The sequence below is a fragment of the Armigeres subalbatus genome, chromosome 1 (genome assembly GCF_024139115.2).
Source record: "Armigeres subalbatus isolate Guangzhou_Male chromosome 1, GZ_Asu_2, whole genome shotgun sequence".
In the NCBI taxonomy this organism is placed as follows: domain Eukaryota; kingdom Metazoa; phylum Arthropoda; class Insecta; order Diptera; family Culicidae; genus Armigeres; species Armigeres subalbatus.
This window is the reverse complement of record NC_085139.1, coordinates 262,637,308-262,657,770: the sequence shown is the minus strand read 5'-3', so window position 1 is coordinate 262,657,770 and position 20,463 is coordinate 262,637,308. Positions and strand designations below refer to the sequence as shown.

General features: G+C 38.6%; 1 protein-coding gene across 8 annotated transcripts in view; it reads left to right on the top strand.

Moving 5' to 3' along the window:
• The window catches only part of LOC134207178 (troponin I), a 33,164-nt gene extending 22,135 nt beyond the window's left edge, over nucleotides 1–11,029 (top strand). Inside the window, exons 2-9 of one of the 8 annotated variants that reach the window (XM_062682904.1) lie at nucleotides 1,348–1,521; nucleotides 1,598–1,721; nucleotides 4,597–4,697; nucleotides 8,310–8,353; nucleotides 8,426–8,567; nucleotides 9,811–9,846; nucleotides 10,366–10,438; nucleotides 10,547–11,029. In XM_062682904.1, the coding sequence (XP_062538888.1) occupies nucleotides 1,378–1,521; nucleotides 1,598–1,721; nucleotides 4,597–4,697; nucleotides 8,310–8,353; nucleotides 8,426–8,567; nucleotides 9,811–9,846; nucleotides 10,366–10,389 (615 nt within the window). In that variant the 5' untranslated portion in view covers nucleotides 1,348–1,377 and the 3' untranslated portion in view covers nucleotides 10,390–10,438; nucleotides 10,547–11,029. Of the gene's footprint in view, nucleotides 1–1,347; nucleotides 1,522–1,597; nucleotides 1,722–2,103; nucleotides 2,205–2,866; nucleotides 2,968–3,720; nucleotides 3,822–4,596; nucleotides 4,698–8,309; nucleotides 8,354–8,425; nucleotides 8,568–8,920; nucleotides 9,328–9,810; nucleotides 10,288–10,365; nucleotides 10,439–10,546 lie in introns of those variants that run through there. The other 7 variants (XR_009978357.1, XR_009978359.1, XR_009978358.1 and 4 more) reach the window with 7 other exon arrangements.
• Nucleotides 11,030–20,463: the final 9,434 nt, after the last annotated feature.

The following is a 20,463-nucleotide window of genomic DNA, read 5'->3' as shown; positions in this document are numbered from 1 at the left end:
ACGGAATGTCATGTCACCAGGGCACTGATCAATAAAGGTGAGTGCATGGTAACTGGTGTGATCTATTCGTAGTCTGCTAAGTATGACAACTTCTTTGCGATTTCATTTTAAAGACTGTCTGAATGGTTTAGTAGTGTTTTTTATTTCCCTGAGTTTGTTATGGGGTCTTCAATTCCCATTTTTTAGTCATACTATTTGGGATAGAGTCAATGACTTAACATTGGAGGAACTAAGCACTCCACTATTTAAGTGCTCAAAACTAATGGGATATACCTAACACTTACTTAACCAATTATTCTGGAAGAACTTGATCCCTTTTCTAAGATAGTAGTATTTGATGGTACTGAATCAATATGTTTGCTCTAAAATAAACCTCCAATCATTAGAACATTATTCCAATAGTTGCGGTCTGGCTACCGTGTTTGTTTATTGGTTTTCCCATAGTTGCGAATCCTATTGTTTTTATATGCGCTTCGATACTACAGGAACAATACCGCAACTATTAGTGCAAAGAGCAGAAAATTTTAAGTAATTTTTGGGTACATTACCAGTTTTTATCATGAGTATGATTTTTCAACTAATCGATCGAAATTGTAGGTAGCTGCGATTAATTCACGCATTTCTCAACAATTACACTATCTCTACTATAGGAACATTTGCCCTAATTGATTTTATTTTACAATGATCTACTTTTTTTCGCGTAATTGTGCTCATCTCAAGGGCACTTTTTGCTTCAATGACTTTCGGCCAATGGCCTTTTTGGCCAAATGACTTATTCGGCCGAATGATTTTTGGTCAAACAGCCCTTCCCCTCGGCTCAAGCCCTTAAACCAAACAGCGATACATCGACGGTCGCGTCTACTATGGCTTCACCCTAAGAATCAATCAGCTAATCTCGAAGACAGCAAGTCAAAAAAAAACCTTCCAGTTTAATCCGTACACTGTTGTGAAAATTCACGTATTTGTAAAGTCTGTTTTTGAAAACTTCCCCCAAACACACGCAACACTACTCTCGCTGGGCGATTGTCTCCGCCACCTGATGCTGGGTCGCGGCATGCAATGTCCCGTTTAGATGCTTCCATACCAACGGCAACAAAATCGCAGTCGCCAGGCGACGACGACAATCGCGTCGCTTGTGTTTGAGGGAACCTGTGAAGTTGATTATAATGACGAATGCCGTTTCTTGAAAGTTAAATTTAGATATTTACATATTTCACTTAGAAATTACAAAATCGTTCTTCGTAGCATCAGCAAAATCAACAGCACCAGCAAGTTCAGAAAGTTTAACACTTTTACCATTCTACAATGAACTCTAACCACCCTTTAATTTATGTTTGTTCCATACAGATCTAGCTCCTAACACCACCAACAACAACCATGGCTGACGATGAAGCAAAGAAGGCCAAACAGGCCGAAATCGAGCGCAAGCGTGCGGAAGTGCGCAAGCGTATGGAGGAAGCTTCCAAAGCAAAGAAGGCCAAGAAGGGTTTCATGACTCCAGAAAGAAAGAAGAAACTCAGGGTAGGTTTGGAATCAAATGGTGAACGCTAACTCTCCAAGTCTAATGCTTTTATCCTTTTTCTCATCTGTAATACAGTTGTTGTTGCGTAAGAAAGCCGCCGAAGAACTGAAGAAAGAACAGGAGCGTAAAGCAGCGGAACGTAGGCGCATCATCGAAGAGCGATGCGGCAAGCCAAAGAGCGTCGAAGATGCCAACGAAGGTATTGTTGATCATGTCGCCCATTCTAGAACGTACTGTACTTTAGCCATAAAACGAAACCGCACCCCCCAAGTTATAGTTATGTCTAAGTACTGACGCTGACGAATTTCCGGTTAGCTCGCACTTTGTAGCGAACCACTTAGGGAAGAAAACCATGCTTCATTTTTATCTATCTCATCAACGTCATCATCTTTTAGAAGTTTCTATCTCTTTCCGCCATTTTGATCATCGTGTACACTGAAAAAAGTATCATCTGCTCATTTTTCTCATCCGTCACGGCACATGGAAAAATGCACACATCCCAATCGCATAAAAAAAAATATTTTACACACTTTCTACATTACCCCCCGCCATTCCCCTCCACCGCCCAACCACCAATTCAGAGCAAATCAGGAAAGTCCTCCGCGACTATCACGCCAGAATCAATGCCCTGGAAGAGGAGAAGTTTGACCTTGAATATGTAGTGAAGAGGAAAGATTTCGAGGTATAGCAGCATTACTACAAACAAAACCACACTCTCTATCTCTCAAAACTCTCTCACTGTGCTTCTTTCTCTCTGTTGCTGTCTGTTCAACGACTCTACAAAACAGAACCGCCTACATTACAATACAAAATACTTTACGACCTATCAGTTCTCTTCTCTACTGTCTGTTTCTGACACAAGTTTTTTTTAAAATGATTGCTTGATTTTTTGTTTCTGTGGAAGGAAGTTTTCCAACTCAGTAACCGCCGCCTGCTCGATCTATTTATGTGTTTTATCATCGGACGTAAACCACCTCTTTGTTGAACGATCTTTTCTTCGGTGTTTACACTGAAACGAAAAGTTACTCCGAATGGCTTATGATTTCCGTGGAACGTCATTTTTGTCAAATTTTAATTTTTCTAGTTTTTTTTTTGTTTTTTTGATGTTGTGTATATTGTTGTCACTAAAACTTTCCGACCAAGGAGGATTCTGTAGGAGGCAGAATAAGTTTTTTTTGTAGGGTGATAGGTGCTAATCAAATCCTAAATACCATCCGGCTTGAATCAATCCAACAATCGACTGCAAGAAACAGGCTTCTGTAGTAGTAGCGAAAGTTTGCTGCTTTTTGAAATTGGGAACCGTCTAAATCTGTTGTCAAAATTTCCCCCTTTCTGTTTTTGTAGCAAGTGTGAAGCACATATGCAAAGAATACCACAAAAGAATTTGTAACCTGGAGACGGAAAAGATTGATAATGAGTATGAAGTGGCTAGGAAGGACCACGAGGCAAGGATTGATTTTTGTTTTAGTTTCTACTATGCGAACCGTTTTGTCTATGGCACATTTATATGGTCTTGTACGAGAAGAGTAACGCCTCCTAAAAATAATCACACCAGTACACACTGATAGAAACAAGTATTCACCATATAAACACTGCCACCGTCTAAAACTGAAAACAAAATGGCTGCCAGTTAAGCCGCCGCCGCTGAGCGCTTGCCGTTGCGCCGCTGCTACTCACGAGCGTGATTAACGAAGTTTCTCACTCTTCCTCCTGCTGCTCCTCTTCTAGCTCCTTCTCTCTGACTTGCTGAATCTTTGGATTGACCCAGCAGCTTCATTAATCATTTGTGCCAGGCCTTGCTACGAATTTTTGTCTCTTGATAAACACCAAACTTAATGCAAGCGAACTTGCTTAGATTTTTGTGTCTTTGAATGCATTTTTGGGGAACATTCTCTAGTCGACCCTTCCGCGCGATCCGATCCTAATCTGAACACTTGCCACACAAACACACAAGCTCACATCATACACGTGTACCTGAGAAACCTCATTCACCCTTCGACCGTTACGAATGGAGGGCGCCTTTCGTGAAGGCTCCCCGAATATAATCATCGTTTTAGAATAGACCAAATCCAAAATGAAGCCAACAGCCACATCCCAAAATTCATTTTTGATCTACTTGTCCACAATTTGTCAACGAAAAAAAATAATTGCTCACTCACTGATCAATGGTTTAACTCCTCCGTGTATTTATCCACTAGCCGAGCTTCAAACTATTGTTCGAGAATATTGGAAAAGGATATTTGCTTTGGAAGGTGACAAGTACGATTTAGAAAGAATCGAAAAAATGAAACAGTTCGAGGTAAAATTTTCAAGACGACCCATCAAAATTTGCAATAGTTTGCCAATCAAAAATATTAAAAACAAGATACAAAACAAACGCCACACACACGTAAACATAGATGAACAGATTATTTTTGATTGCATTGACACTCACGTTTTTTTTTATCAATTGCCATGAATCAAAACCAGAGAAAAGTCCAACTCTGTAAAATCGGCATCTACATAAGCACACTGAAACAAATACTACTCCCGAAACCGAGCAATTTTTTGTTTTGCTACTTTTTTCCTCGAAAATATTTTTGAATTAACCTTTTTTTAGAAACTAAGTCAAGAAAATGAAAACAAAAAAATACAAAATACAATAAAACTACACCAAAATGCAAAAAGTAAATCGTTTAAGGAAAATAACAAGAGATATCTGTGTCGGAATCAAATTCCGTCCGTAAACATGGCCGCAATCGAGTTCGTCATTTCATGATCGCAGACTCATGATTCATTCTTTATCAGTTTCTCTCCGTCTCAGATTACTTCAGACGTAAACCTCCAAACAAGCGCCCCCCCTCAAACGTTCATTTATCTTATAGCTAAAAGTGTACAAATTTGCAGTTACTTTCCAACCGAATCAATTGAGCGAAAGTCTTAGAAATCAGCACCAACTCACGCGTTTTTTTTTTTTGCGTTCTCGTTATATCGTTCACGTCTCTTTCTCTCTTTCACATAATCTATCCCTCTTTGTCACTGTCAGAGAACAAACTTGAATTCACCGTGTTGCACATTCGTTTTCCCATTCGCAGACGTGTTGAAAGACATTGTTAGAGAATATTACAACCGTATGTATACATGTGAAGGCCAAAAATGGGATTTGGAATTCGAAGTCCGGAAAAGAGATTGGGAGGTACTGCCGAACATATCCACATTATAATCTGTTTCTTATACTCATCTGAAGTTCGTTTTTTAGTTTTTCGTTTTCATTTTGTTCGTTTTACTTGTTTTATTATTGACGTCTCTCGAATAAACCAAAACCAAAAAAAAACATTCAAAAAATTAATCGTTGCAAAACATTGTCCAACGTTTGTGTACCACTTCGTTACCAAACAACCAGTAAATAGTTATTAATAGACCCATCACTTGTTTTGTTTACATTTCACTAAAAACAAAATAAAAATTGACAATCACTCCCGAGAGCGCAGTTGTGGTCGCTTCCGCTGTCAACTATTTCAAGTTACAATCGGTCACAATATGGCCGAAGCGATGGCGGAACCAACACTGATTATGGAACCCAAACAGCAAGGGACAGTTTCCAGTGACATCACGTGTTTCCAATTCGAAAAGAATTGGAACACGTAATTCAAAATGACCGAGCTTGCTGGAAAGATTCCTAGTCAGTGTCATTAGCGTTTCGGTCGGATCGGAAGTGAAGCCAAGATCTACCACCCCACACCACCATAAATGAGATTTTAAATTGGAGTTTTCGTTTCTGATTTCACACTAATCGACTGACCAATGGTTTTTTCGTGTTTCATTTTTTGTACTGTGTAAAACATGCACATCAACAAAAAAAACCACAACTACTAGATCGCAAAATTGTTTTTAATTCGTATGACAAAAGAAGGCAGTGGCGCATTCACAGTTGACAAATTTTTGATGAGGTGCACAAAAGACAGATGTAAAGCGAAACCTGTCAACTAGAGGCGCCACGTGCTAACTTTTGACTATAAATACGATGTAAATTCGCGTTTTTTTGTAAACAATTCTCCTTCAAAACCCTATGTCAAATAAATGCACATCAATGCGACATCTCTCCTCCTCAATCCTTGTAAACTAACACAACCAAAGTGACGTAGGAGTCGCTAAGTTTTGAAACATAGTTTTAATGTGTATAGTAGGCGTAGATTTGTGGGTACTGTTCCACGATATCCTACTTCTTGTTAAGCACTAGCGACGTGTTGAAATAATTCATGGAATGGTACCTACCATAAAGTGGCTGTAAATATGTAGCGCTGGTAAATTGCTAGGCACATTGCACATGCGAAAACGGTTCTACAGCTCGGCAAGTGCTCCCACAAGTTTCCTATCTAGAATCAACAGTCGGGTCGAAGACATCTGCCTTAACTGTCATGGCCTGCTTTTTGCATCCGTCAACTAATCGCATGTCATTCTTTCTTCACTATCCCTTTCTATACTTTCCTGTCAAAATTACTAACCAACTTTCGCAATCGATAACTTATAGACTAATGCAAAATGAGCTCCCCAAAAAAACAAAATTCTGACGTTTGAGCGGGTCGTAAAATGAACTGGCGTTCGATTGAATGCCCCGCTCAAATGTCAAAATCCTTTGGGCGAGTGAACTTTATGAACCCCTTGCAAAAGTCTATTATGAATCGGGTAAAACAAGTCTGGCAATTGTATCATACACTGAACTAAAAATCCATGGTAAATTTTACATGACAACTACACTCAGTACACGTCTTTTCGAAGGAACCCTCTCGCTTTCTATGAGCACTAGTGGGCGGCAACATTGCCGTAACTATGACTACAGCAACTCTATTCCGTGAGACATCACTGAACCTAGAGATGGTTGCTGAACAAAACACCTTCCATCAATGACAGGAAAAACGAAGAAAAATACAACACTATCTAAATTGCTGTTGTAGCGAAACCGAGTAAAATAATATTTGAGTTATTGACTCCCGCGTATTTATTCCCCGATTTGGTAACCTTCAATATCGTTTCGTTCGGTGTTTAGCCTTAATTTGCCTCTAGCTTGCTACTTAGTTTTGTTTATTAATAATGTTTACAAACAAATGACAGAAAAATATCAAATGAAAAATTTAGAAACAGTATGGCACAGAACAATGTAACTGTAACCGTTTTCGCCGTTGTTGCCTTTCATCACATCATCACCCCTGTTTCCACTCATCCAGTACATCATCCGTTACATTTTAGTTCATGTTTAAATAGTCGAACTGCTGCGATAAACACGTGGAACTCGACTGTTGCTTCAATGTTGCCGTCGAAATTTTTGACATGCTCCCCACCGTGTTCTCCAAATATAACCTAAAGTTATCTAACGTTCGTTTTGTTTATTTTTTGTTGGTTATTGTTTTAGTTTTTGTTTCGCTTTTCTCTGTCTCTTTATAATTTCAAATCGAAACCAATAAAGTGAAATCCCCGAAACAAAACCAAAATAGCCCAGTATTGCACGTGGTTTTTGTGATCTCCCTCATAATTTCATTTTACAGTGTACTAACCAGTGTTGAGACCCGTCACATTTGTATGATGTTATGTGTTATTTGACATGCGATCAGCCAGAGAAAACTTGTTTTGTGTCAAAGAATCAAGTCTATAGGCGTCCCTTATCATTTGGATTTCATTTGAGTGATTTTTCGTTCGGTTCAAACTCAAACTATTAAAATCACTTTATGTGCCATACTGTGCAGTACCTTCACAAGACTATTATCTCTTTCTCTTATTGTTTTCTGTCAAATTGTACACGCATTTCTTTTAGCAAGGAATGAACCATGAATATCCTTCGCATCATTATGGGAACCAAATTAGTCTGCAAATCTTAATGAAACAAAAGCAATTTAATAATCTTATTTGTTAATAATTATTATGAGCAGACTGGTACCCCATGAATGTATTACCCAATCTAATGACAAACTACCGGCAAATCTAAAAATATAAACAAATTCAAAACCTGATTGAAATCAGTCCTGTGTCATGTGTTGCGATACCAATCAATCTGTTTAATTTTCTCTGGATAATATTTGTGTTCTATCATCGCGCGGGCCGTGTATTTGTTGTTTAATCATCTCTGTCTCTTTCACTGATCCTACCTTGTTGCGGTATCTTTTTCCCTCTCGCGAAAGAGACACCCACTTGTTCAACCAACAAAATTCCAAATTACAACCAACCAATCAATCAAAATATGTCAATGTAGTAGATGTTTTGTATTTTTTCGTTTTTCCTTTCGTTGTATTGTTTCACACAAAGTAAATATAAACACATATAGAAAACACACACTAGAGTAAAAATTTGTCGTGTTTCTCTAACACACTGAGACGTTCTCCAGAAGGGGGAACCTCGATTCGGTTGCCGTTTCCTGCGGCGTTGTTCCCCTTTCTAGTGACTCTGCTCTCACATAAATAGTTATAATGCCAGCTTTCACGAAAACACGACTCACCACAATTAACACTAGTACTAATGTAGTTTGTAAAAGTACTATTATTTTAACCCCTTTCCCAATAAAATAAAAACAAATTAACCTTACTTTTAGCGATTATATTCACATGAATGCTGTGTCAACTAGTAGTAGTCCGATATCACTTGTCTAACACTTGTACATTTCCAAAACCTGTATTTTCCACTACTCACTGTATAAATTTTCAAACTAGTTTCCCGTTAATCTTCATATAAAAATCAAACTCAAATATTGAGTTGCACTTATTAACTGTTCTCGTTTTCCCTCCTGTGCCGTCGCATTTCGCCTGGATCCACCTTCTAGATTTCCGACCTCAACGCCCAAGTCAACGACCTTCGCGGTAAATTGTAAGTTTTCAACCAGCGTTTTACACCCAGTGTCGCAGGTAACGAATCATGTGTTTTGTTTCCCTCCCGCAGCGTCAAGCCAACGCTGAAGAAGGTCTCCAAGTACGAGAACAAATTCGCCAAGCTGCAGAAGAAGGCCGCCGAATTTAACTTCCGTAACCAGCTCAAGGTTGTCAAAAAGAAGGAATTCACCCTGGAAGAGGAAGATAAGGAGGTACGTTCGCGTCGCTTATTTCGCACGCTTTATTTTTGGTCAACGGTGCAAATCAGATTTTTGAAGCACGTCGAGCGCAAAAAAAGCGAGATTTTTTTTCCAGTGTAGGAACACTACTGGTGTGACTTTGACCACGCTGTCAATCGATCCAAGTAGGCCTCTGTTTTTGTTAAGGTTTTTCCAACAACGGCAAAGTCTTCTGTGATGAACATTTTTTTGACACAGAAGCAGCTGTCATTGCAACCAGGCGTTCTCAACGGGTTGATTTTTGAAGAGACGCTCAAAACTGAACGATCTACGTTCATTAATCGTTTTTCGCTTTTCGAAATTGTTCTCTCTTTGTTACTCCGCAGGCTAAGAAATCGGAGAAGGCTGACTGGCAGAAGAAGTAGAGGGGATTACAAAACCACTTTTCTTTTAATTATCTTTTTGTATATTTAAAATTAACTGCAATCCATATGTGTCTATTTATTAGTTTCGAGAATTATTATTGTTAATTTTAACAACACAAAAAAACGTGGCAATAAGAGAGCTAGAACTGTTAATTTGTCGCCAAATCCGCCGCTACCAGCAGTAATGCAGAAAGTAACAAATCGAAAAATTCGCAAATAAAACATCGTGGTACGGAACAACTGCGTTGGTGTGATTCTGTAGATTAAAAGAAAACGAGTTTTGTATCTGTCCATCAGTTCCGTGGGAACTGAGCGTAAGATTCGCCCGAACAGAAAGCCAGTCAAATATTTGTTGTGGAAATGGATAGGTAAACAACGTCTATTTTAGACTTTTTATTGGATTGAGTTTTCCGTGAAGAACCCTTGTCCCGAGTATCTAGCTTGAATGAGTTCTATGCAATTGCAAACAAAAACATTACGTAGCTCAGTTTTCAATTGTACCCTAGTTAAGCACTCCACAGGTAGAGTATGTAATTATCGATGAGGCGCAGTAAAAATCTGACTCGAGTCTATAATGAAGTATTTGGCAACACTTATCATTCAAACAGTGTTGCCAAGTTGTTTGATAGTATTTCTAACATTAGATGATTTTAACTGCGCGCTCATCGATAAAAACGAATATCAGCACGGCTTAGATTCCCACCCTACAAGACGAACCAACTTAAACCCAACCGCATTCTACTCACCAGAAACTGTCATTCTACGCACGCTCTTCTTCGAAATATGTTTATACTGACACGAATATTTTCTTCTTCCACTTTCTTCCTTTTCCTTCGTTTCGCGGCGAGCAGAAGAAACCCGATTGGTCCAAGAAGGGCGACGCCAAGGTAACGGCCGAAGCAGTCGATGCCGAAGCATAAGGCATCACCTGTGCGCTAATTCTAAATCTTCGTCCTTACCACCATTCAAAATCCATAAGCACTCATCTTTATTTGTCTGTTTTATAATCTAAAAAAATATTAAATAAAAAGAAGGCAAACATATTTATGTATAATTGTCAACCGTACCCGTGGAGCGTGGAGTTGAACGAGAAATCGAAAGGAAAAGAAGGATTTCCTGTCCCCCTCTTCCCGTTTCTGTTCCCAATTACCTGAACAAATCCTAACCCTTCCCGAGTACCCATCCCTGATCTGTTCCAGAGGTGTCACTAGCCAGCCTAGTGATAAAACCGCTCTGTCGTCGAACAATGACTCCCATTTTCTATATGTATTTATGACTTCAAAATAAACGTGTATTTTGGAACGAGTAAAAATCATTCTGTGAACTAACCGCTCTGTTGGTCGTTTTTTGTATCAGTGTAAATTTCTTCGAAACGCCTAACGCCCGATTTGCGTCTGATTTCACAGCCCGAGGAAGAAGCAGCTGCCTAAACCCTGACGACCGATTGGAAACCGCCCTTAGTGTGTTGTTCGATTTTGAGTAAGTTCGAATGTTGTTCCTTTCCAATGTGTCGTTTTGTCTCAGTGTTCGGTGTTGTTACGCTGTTGATGTCCAATTTCACCTTAATGCGATTGAAACTGTTCACAGGAAGGATCAACCGAACGCACATGAAACCCCCCTCGAAAGCATTCACATCATCCTTTTGTAATAAAACGACCTGATCGATTTGGACTTCTTGCACAGCTGTTACTATCTACTGGATAAGGAGGAGCTTCCGGGCAGCCGTCCTACCCTGCTATACAACCCTGGAATATTTCTTTGAACAAACGAAGTGGCCCCGCAAACCCCGATGAATATTATCTCGTTATAAGATGATTGACTTTACACACTGTGGAGATGTACACAATTAGGGAAATAAATCTAAATAAGAATACTGATTTTAATTTCTACAACATAGTTCGCCATTTATTGATTGCAAATTAAGTGAGGTTAATCACAGGGAATTCACACCTACTTGTACTAGGCTAAGATATGCAAAAAAACAAACGTCTCATTTCGGTAGTCTCTCTGTACAAATCTGATCTTGTTGAGATTTTCTTCATATTTCAGTAAATCTTCATTTAAAGAAAATGCTGGTAGTTTTCTTTCAGTGTATTACAATGGGAGCAAATCAACTGAATCCGTGTGAATCATGTAGTTCATTTTTTATCCATCAGCTAGAGAATTAAGTCTTACTGAATAAATTGAACCAATTTTTGTAGTCTATTGAACGCTGTTTCAAATAAAAATTCTTATTCAAAGGTTCTCAGGTGTTTATAAGCCAAATAACCTCGCAAAAAATGAATAATCACGCATGCATAGTGGTCTGCGATAAACAACAAGCGTGACTATTTATTCTGCACAAGAAATAGTTTTTAATATGGAAAGTGCGTGATATCGTTATCAAACCTTATTACTTATTTTGATGTTGAGAATGAGCAAAACGCCGAAATCTTATCTGATGCAAGTCAACGCGTTGAAAAATAGATACGAAAAAGGTCATCCTACGTAGATTTGGATTTAAAGAATGTAGATTTTTTTAACTACTGTTTAAGTTGGTATATGGTCATGTTCTTATTTATTTATTAGCTGACCAGTCAAACTTCATCTCGCCCAAAATTGATTAGATAGCATTTTTTTGTATTCCAAATTTAAGTTTTGACATCAGTGCTATGATCGATTTCATTATGCCCTTCAAAATATTATGCAGAAATTTGAATTGCATTATAATACTATAGTATGCAAGCCCTCCTTCCAGAGATCCAGAAAGAGGAGAGGCTCGAACCACCAATCGAAATATTTCTTGCCTTTAAAAACTCCACATGCCAAATTTGGTTTCTTTTGCTCGATTAGTTCTGGAGTTTTGTAAAAAAAATGTATTTCATTTGTCTGGGAGTCCCCCCCCCCGGTGGTTTTCTGTTTTCGTTTCGGAATTATGTAAGAGGACGGACTTTTAGGGTCCTCCTAAAAAATTGCTGCACAAATTAGTTTCACAATACTGTTTGTATCAAGAAGCCAACAGATTGCGTAGAGAACTTAGGAGCGTCTTTTGTCCAGATGTAGTCGTCAACGTGTGGTCGGGGATATCCTTGCCCGACAATATACTTGGTAACGATCCGTGAGAAGGTCTTTCTTCTAAGCCATGCTATCAATATGTGGTAAATATAAATGGCCGAAAGCATCGATTTTTTAAAGATATTCAGACCGTCACCAAGTTATCCACACATTACGCCCTGGTTTTGCCATTTGGCCTTGATTTGTATACAAGTAATAAAAAAGTTGAGCCGAGCAACGCAACGGTATGCTTCTACTAGAAAAGAAACGTACTGCACCATGCGTCTCCATTTATTTATATGCACATTTATAACAAGTATATTAAAGAACTCTATCAACACTGCTTCCTGTTAGACTCTTATTTTCATGATACAAATTCCTCTAGGTCATACATGTTCTACAACAAATGAACATTTATTATGTCTCTAACGAATTCAAGAAAAATCTGTAATTCATCGCTAGATTATTCCCAGATAAGAAAGTTCCAATCGAACAACAAAATACAATCGCCAGCCGATTTCTGTGAATCCAGTCGATCCACAAGTATGACGTTTTTCATTTTAATCATTGCCTAAAATTGCAACAAAATTCAAACACTGGGTTGGACCTTGAACTTTTTTTTCCTTCTTAGCTAATTTAAAATGCCTTCGTATATAATACTTCAAAATACCTTTCAAAAACTCCTAACGAAGCGAAAAAGAAAAAAGTATAAGGTTGCATGAGAGGCACGACCGCAAATTGAACGTAGAATTACTTATAGTTCGATAGTGGATACAAAATTCAATTATTTTTGCCTTTCTCGTATACAAAGTATACGTAAAGGCTATAGGATCACTCCAAAACCGAACTTTTGATAGAAGGCTCGGAGACCCATAGTGTTATATACCAATCGACTCAGCTCGACGAATTGAGGTGATGTCTGTATGTGCGTATGTATGTGTGTGTGTGTGTACAAAAATATGAGACACACTTTTTGGTACTTAGCATTATTCGATTTGCTCGCAACAAGTTGCAGTCGACGCGGATTGCGGTCTAGTTGTTTCCTATTGAAAATTGGCACGATCGGTCATTGCGTTCCGAAGTTATTGAAAAAACATTGTTTTTCTGCCAAGGGTCCCCCCTTGGGAAAAAAATTTTAAAAACGAAAAAAACTTTTTTTTTTAAAGATTGCAGCAATGCATTCAAATGACCGCAAATGCATATAAATTGATGGAAAAAGTAAAATCTATCCCCCTAAAGTGCTGTTTTGACCTCTCTTATGTGTTTTTCTTATTTTTTTAATGCACGAGAAAGGCACCACCAACGCTAGGTGGATTGATCTGGGGTTTTTTCATGTTCATTGCGGATGAATATAGCCAAAATGTAAGCAATTTACAGTAAAATTGAAATTTCAACACTACCTGTTAAAATGGGATTTTCAATAGTTAAATGCATTGAAATAGTTGTTTACAATAGTTGTATAAAATCTTAGAGAGTTAACTGAGCGATTCATATCAAAATCTACGGAATCCGTTGAAGAACGACTGAGTTATCGACTCTAACTTCCTGACCTCTTTTCGTGACGGTCCCAAATTTGAAACTTTGGAATGACCTCCCTATCTTACCGAAAGACCTAATTCTACGTCAAAAAATATAAAATTGTGTGACAACAATGACATGGTAATAAGCGAATCGATCTATCCCCATTGCGGGTCTCCTACTATCCTTCTACATGCAGAAAAAAATATTGCGAAAACAACAATACTTGACGTAAAGTCAAACAGAATTTCACATTGTTTTGGCGGGAATAAGAAAAAAAGTTTGTTTTCAACATCTAAAAGAAAATCTTATTATTGAAACAACAAGAAAACCTTTTTGAACTTGAACTTGAATGTGTATTTGATAGATTGACTTGAGTTCCAGAAACGAAGTGTGCCGCGCGCAAGTAAAGATGTCAATTATCACCACTTTACTGTGGCTAAAATTGTGTTTTTGGCGCGTTTATTTAATGGTACATTTATTATCAGTAAGTTAATGGGCTTCTTTGGAGGTATTCAGCATACTAATCAATCCCCCTAAAAATGTGATGATTTTTTTTCCACTTCACAGCATATAAGGTTAAAAGTTGTAGCAAAAGTTCTCCTGAAAAACTTTGTCGAAGACACCAAGTTCGTAATTATGTTACTTTTGAAGATTTTTTACGTTTCATGCTGACAACTCTTTAAAAATGGTTCGTTCATCATATCTTTTTCATTTTCATTTCTACATTTTTTGCATGCCCTTTGGTGGCTGTTGCGACTTGAAAACTTGAAAAATAAAAAAAGCTTTATTAGATTTTATAGTTTTATTATATTTTTAGTCATACATATTTGATTTAACTGCAACTAGACAACGAGCAAAATGTTGCAGTCAATCTCATACGCATAACAAAGTACAAGAAATGAGCTTTAAATTAATACTTGAACTGTACACCTGTAAGCGAATGTAGGGAATGTTTCATCAAAAGCCATTTTCTATTATGCAAAGCAGAAATCAATCTCCCATCACAAGGAGTTGATGAAACAATGCACCATGCGTCTCCATATGCTTGTATGTTTAAATTGGACAAAGTCTGGAATGTTAGGGGCTCAACCTTCAAATGAAAGTTTAGGATATAACAAAAGAAAAATTGTTCTACGACAACACTAAAATGACGTTTAGGGGTAGCCCCGAAGCATTTTAAGAAATAGTGCATTGTTTATAGGGAACATCGAAAAAATGGTACATATATCGGAAAAAAAATCGACGTAACCCATCCATTTCATATTTTTTGCAATTAACTTGGGAGTTTAACTTTATGGAAAACATTGTTACGGCATGTTTTAGGGTCCTGAAATGATGAATTTTTCAATATACTTTCTTCTTAATGCATCCAAAATTGGTATCCATGATAATGCATCTGAAACTAAATACACATAGAAAGATGGGGAATTCTATAACGAGCATAAACTTCTGTTTCTGTCCGTTTAAAAGTTATTCGCGATTTACTGAAGATTTGAACAAAGACATTTTGCAATTCCAGATCATAATACTTGGTTTTACATTTTATCCCAAGCAGCACACGTCTAATGATACTGGTTACAGCAACCTAATAGCTTAGCTTAGCTTAGCTTAGCTTAGACTGACTGTACATATCAATGGTTGCTACTCCGTGATTGATCAGAACTGGTGCAAATTGCACTACGATCCAAGTGAATAGTGGTTGGGGTTTACCATCTATTCTCGAAGTGCACGTTTCAGCAGCTCTCAAATGTTGATCAATAACGGCGCCGGCCAAGTCCTTACAGTCAGTTGGGGAAGGGAGAGAATGTTAGTGTGTGGTTATTGTTGCTACTAGAGACCGAGAATACCTCTGCATCTCCACAATTACCACGGGAAGGAAGTTGTGTTATTTGGTGGGGGGGTAATCAGTAACATAGATCGGGATTCACCATGGAAAGAGATGTGACTATGCAACTTCTATACTACAGTATTAGCATTTCCTTGATTTGTTCAATTGTTTATCCTTCGCGAGAATAAACAATTAATCGCTCAAAATGAGCGATTGTTCATTTGAATTTCGGATGAGGCACCCGCGGCATCATTTCTTCAACGCAAGGAAAGTAAAAAAGAAACGGGATTTAAATTGAAAATAAAGTAATAATCACGGCTGTTCAACCAAATTGATAGTAATCGGAAAGCTAATTATGATATCTTTATTTGACGCTGAATAAGAATGTTCAGTCAGACATATTTTGTTAATTTACGTTTATTTAGCATTACTTTCACGCGTGTGTTTGTCGCTTGCCGTGACCAGTATACCGTAATCAGGATCTCACTGGTATTAATCCTGATGTGTCGGTTGGCACTCGTGTTGGGCTTGTGCGCTTTGAGCGGCACACGGTCGCTTTTCAGTCAATATAAAGTCGTACATAGTGCAATACAAGATGCTAAATTGGAGACGATATTGATACACGATATACATACATGTTGTATGGAGAAGCACCTATATCGCCTACACTTCAACAGCCTACACGACACCATATACTTTCATGTGTTGATTGGGTTTGATAGGGCCTGCCTATATAGACACATGCAGCTTTTTACAGAGGTTCAACAGAGCCCACTGCCAAACCCCACCACATCCTAGGCAGGCCCTCTAACTCGCAGTGGCCATGAGGAGGGGTCGTCAAGCCCTTGGACATAGTCCCTGCTGCCCCTCCCAAGCAGCACAAGTCTAATGAAACTGTTTACAGCAACCTAATTGTGACTAAATCGGGTCACACATAAGCTACTGTGATCTTTGTACAACATGTGTGCGGCTCGAGATGTTTGAGTGAACCAACAACAACAACATCAACCAACAAAATGAGTGCTTCCATAAACATTCATTTCATTTATTTAGTCTACATCTAATCAGATAACACTGAATCAACTATTTGATTCTTGTTTGACCGCAGTTTCTTCTGGAGCTCGTAGTAGGCCCGACTTCCACAGATGATGCGCCTTCATATTTCACGACTATCATTGTTATCAGCCGTTATCAAGGATCCGAAGTAGACGAATTCCTCGACCACCTCCAAGGTATCCCCGTCTATCGTAACACTACTTTCCAGGCGGGCCCTGTAGCGCTCGGTTCCACCCACAAGCATGTACTTTGTCTATGACGCATTCACCACCAGTCCAACTTTTGCTGCTTCACGTTTCAGGCGGGTGTACAGTTCTGCCACCCTTGCAAATGTTCGGCCGACAATGTCCATGTCATCCGCCAAACAAATAAATTGACTGGATCTGTTGAAAATCGTACCCCGGCTGTTACACCCGGCTCTCCGCACGACACCTTCTAGCGCAAAGTTGAACAACAGGCACGAAAGTCCATCACCTTGTCTTAGTCCCCGGGCGATTCGAACGAACTGGAGTGTTCGTCCGAAATCTTCACACAGTTTTGCACACCATCCACCGTTGCTTTGCTCAGTCTGCAGAGCTTCCCAGGGAAGCTGTTCTCGTCCATAATTTTCCATAGCTCTACGCCAGTGATCCCCAAAGTGCGGCCCGCGAAGGATTTCAGAATATACACTTCATGTGGCCCGTTGATACGCATTAGATGTCATCAAATGATTTTCAACATGCCCAATTGTTTGTGTTTCTCAGGGAATCTGTCAAGTTTACATCATTGTGATGTTTAAGAACCATCATGATTGATTAAATTCATCACTTCATATGTTACGTAGGACAACAACAAACAACTGTGATGGTATTGCCCCGGGCTATGAAAATTTTTTTTTCCGCATATTCCAACGAATTAAATGTTGGACTTGAGGTCAAAATAATGTTGTCATACACTGCTCTGAAATGAGCTCTGAAAGAAATCTTTCAATACGAGTTAGGATTTGGCAAAATTTGAATTGGTTTTTTAACTCCAGAAAAAAAAGCTGAATATCAACGTACTTTTCGCTACCTAAATTGTTCAACAAAGTCAAGATTTTGTCCATGCTCCGATTAGTTGATGAAGGTTTCAGTAAATTTCAATTGATCGGAAATCTGGAAACACGGTAAATAGTGCGGAATTCAGATTTATTCAACTTCTATTCAAAATTGCTGGCAAGTTCACCTGGCTCCGAAACATGTTTGACGTTATTTGACACGACAAGTAACGATCAGTGGAGTCTCTTATCTTACTTTTTATCTATTCAATGACACAGAATTGGGAGTTTTTCAATATCTTGACTACCCAAATTGGACATAAAATTATCAGAGTCAAATCATAGCTAATCAAAAGCTCTTTATTCCATAAATTTACGCGCAAAAATTTTGCATATTGAAAGTCCTTGAGCCGATAGAATGAGGTTAAGGAATCGTTACTTATATTTATTAAAATTAAATTTCTAAAATATTTTTGTTCTCCTTGAAAAAGACACAATCCCCGTTGCGAAACGTTGGGTCAATAATAAACTTGTTGTAAAAATTGTAAGATTGAGTAGCCGTTCAATAAATATAAATAAAACATAATCAGGAATCGTTACTCTTTTATAGTGAACAATAATCCTTCAATAAAAATTCAAAATCTTAGTATCGGGTGACATTATGCGAAAATATGTTTCGCGGGCCAAGTCCGCTACCACCAAAATATCTGTTAGTATCAACTAAAAGTCAGCTACGGCAATAAAACCCGTAGAATAAAATGTGCCCACTAGTATGTTATTGCAGAAGATTCATCGCAACAAGTTTTATCCAATGTGAAATAGGTGAATTAAAAATAACTTTGATTAAGCTTTAAAATTATGAAATGAAAATCAAATGTTGCATATGTGTATGTACTGCGGCCCGCTTCAGCAGCTCAAAATTGCTATGCGGCCCTTGATTGTAAGCATGCTGGGGACCACTGCTCTACGCGGACTGAACTGTCGTATGCCGCATTGAAATCAACGAACAGATGGTGCGCTGGGACCTGGTATTCACGGTATTTTTGAAGGATTTGCCGTACAGTAAAGATCTGGTCCGTTGTCGAGCGGCCGTCAACGAAGCCGGCTTGATAACTTCCCACGAACTCATTCACTAATGGTGACATACGACGGAAGATGATCTGGGATATCACTTTGTAGGCGGCATTAAGGATGGTGATCGCTCGAAAGTTCTCACACTCCAGTTTGTCGCCTTTCTTGTAGATGGGGCATATAACCCCTTCCTTTCACTCCTCCGGTAGCTGCTTTATTTGTCTTTAGCTGTTGAATGGCATCCTTAACTTCCCTCAAGATGGGGGCTGGTTGGCTTCCATCGTCCGCTGAACTGACGTAGTCATCTCCTCCGCTGCCTTGATTTTCACTGCCTGTACTCTCAGCGCCATTCGAATGTTCCTCGTAGTGCTACTTCCACCTTTCGATCACCACGCGTTCGTCCGTCAAGATGCTCCCATCCTTATCCCGGCACATTTGGGCTCGCGGCACGAAGCCTTTGCGGGATGCGTTGAGCTTCTGATATGTAACCAGTCACTTTCCTAGGTTACAATTTACTGCCTTAAACACTTGGTCAATTCGGCTCACTAAGAAGATTATATTTTTTTTATGTCATATTGTAAGTAAATGTCTAAATGTATAATAAATGTTCAGGCTCCGTGTTTTCATGTTTGAGTGAACGTTTATTGTTTATTTAATAGCCCTTGGCTGACGAAGAAGTTGAGTTTTGTAGATTAATGTTCAAATAAAATGTATATATTATATTCTTGTTTTCTTTCGTTAAGATTTAAATTTTAATGTTCGTCTCGTCAGCAATATGTAAATATTGTACAAAAATTTTTGTGCTATGCGGGTTGCAGGCCCAAAAGAACCGCCAACCGGCGATAATTATTTGGTATGGCGGTTGAGCGAAGAAGCCAAAATCAAAATGCGATGGCGGGGCTGGGTATAAAGAAGCCAGAAGAAAGCCTTGGGGAGGAAGTTTGTATTTCGATCCGGAGGAGTGAAGATCTGTGACCTTGCCGTTTACGCTCGCTATTATGCGTATCGGTAGTTCCGTGTGGTTGGTCATTTTCCATAACCACCAACATCCGTCCAAAGTGAACAGTGGTATCGTCACCGAAGATAATTGGACATTATAGTTTATTCCGTAAGCAATTCCAATGGTGAAATTTTATTTGAAGATTGTTCTGCGGGATATTATACTATTCAATATCCCAATGGACCAACTTGTTTTTCTTCCAGTCGAAATCCTTCTACAATTGATTTAGTTTTAACGGATTCAAGTCAGCTGTGTGGCCAATTGGTAACTCATGCTGACTTTGACTCTGATCACCTTCCTGTGACGTTTGAAATCTCACAAGAAGCCATTTATAATCCAATCAGCTCTACTTTTAATTTTCATAGAGCTGGTTGGGATTTATATAAAACGTATATCGATAGGAATTTTGATGTTGATATTCCTCTCGATACCAAAAGTGATATTGATAATCCTCTTGTATCTTTGACAAATTTAATTGTCAAAGCCAGAGGCATTGCAATTCCGAAATGTGAAGTTAAATTCAACTCCATTATTATTGACGACGATCTTCAGCTACTGATCCGTCTTAAAAATGTGAGAAGAAGGCAATACCAAAGAACTCGCGATCCCGCGTTGAAAGTTATTTGGCGAGATTTGCAAAATGAAATCAAAAAACGTTTCGCTGTTCTGAGAAATACCAACTTTGAGAATAATGTCTCGAAGTTGGATCCCAGTTCGAAACCCTTTTGGAAATTAACAAAATTCTTAAAAACCTCAAAAGCCAATTCCAGCGCTTAAAGAGGGAAATATTTTTTATTAACAAATGGCGAAAAGGCTCAAAAACTTGCTCAGCAGTTCGAGAGTGCCCATAATTTTAGTCTAGGTCTCACTAGTCCAATTGAGGATCAGGTTACACGGAGGTTCGAAGACATTCTCAATCAAGAGAATGTTTTTGACCCTTCGTTGGGAACTAATTTGGATGAAGTGAGATCTATTACTAG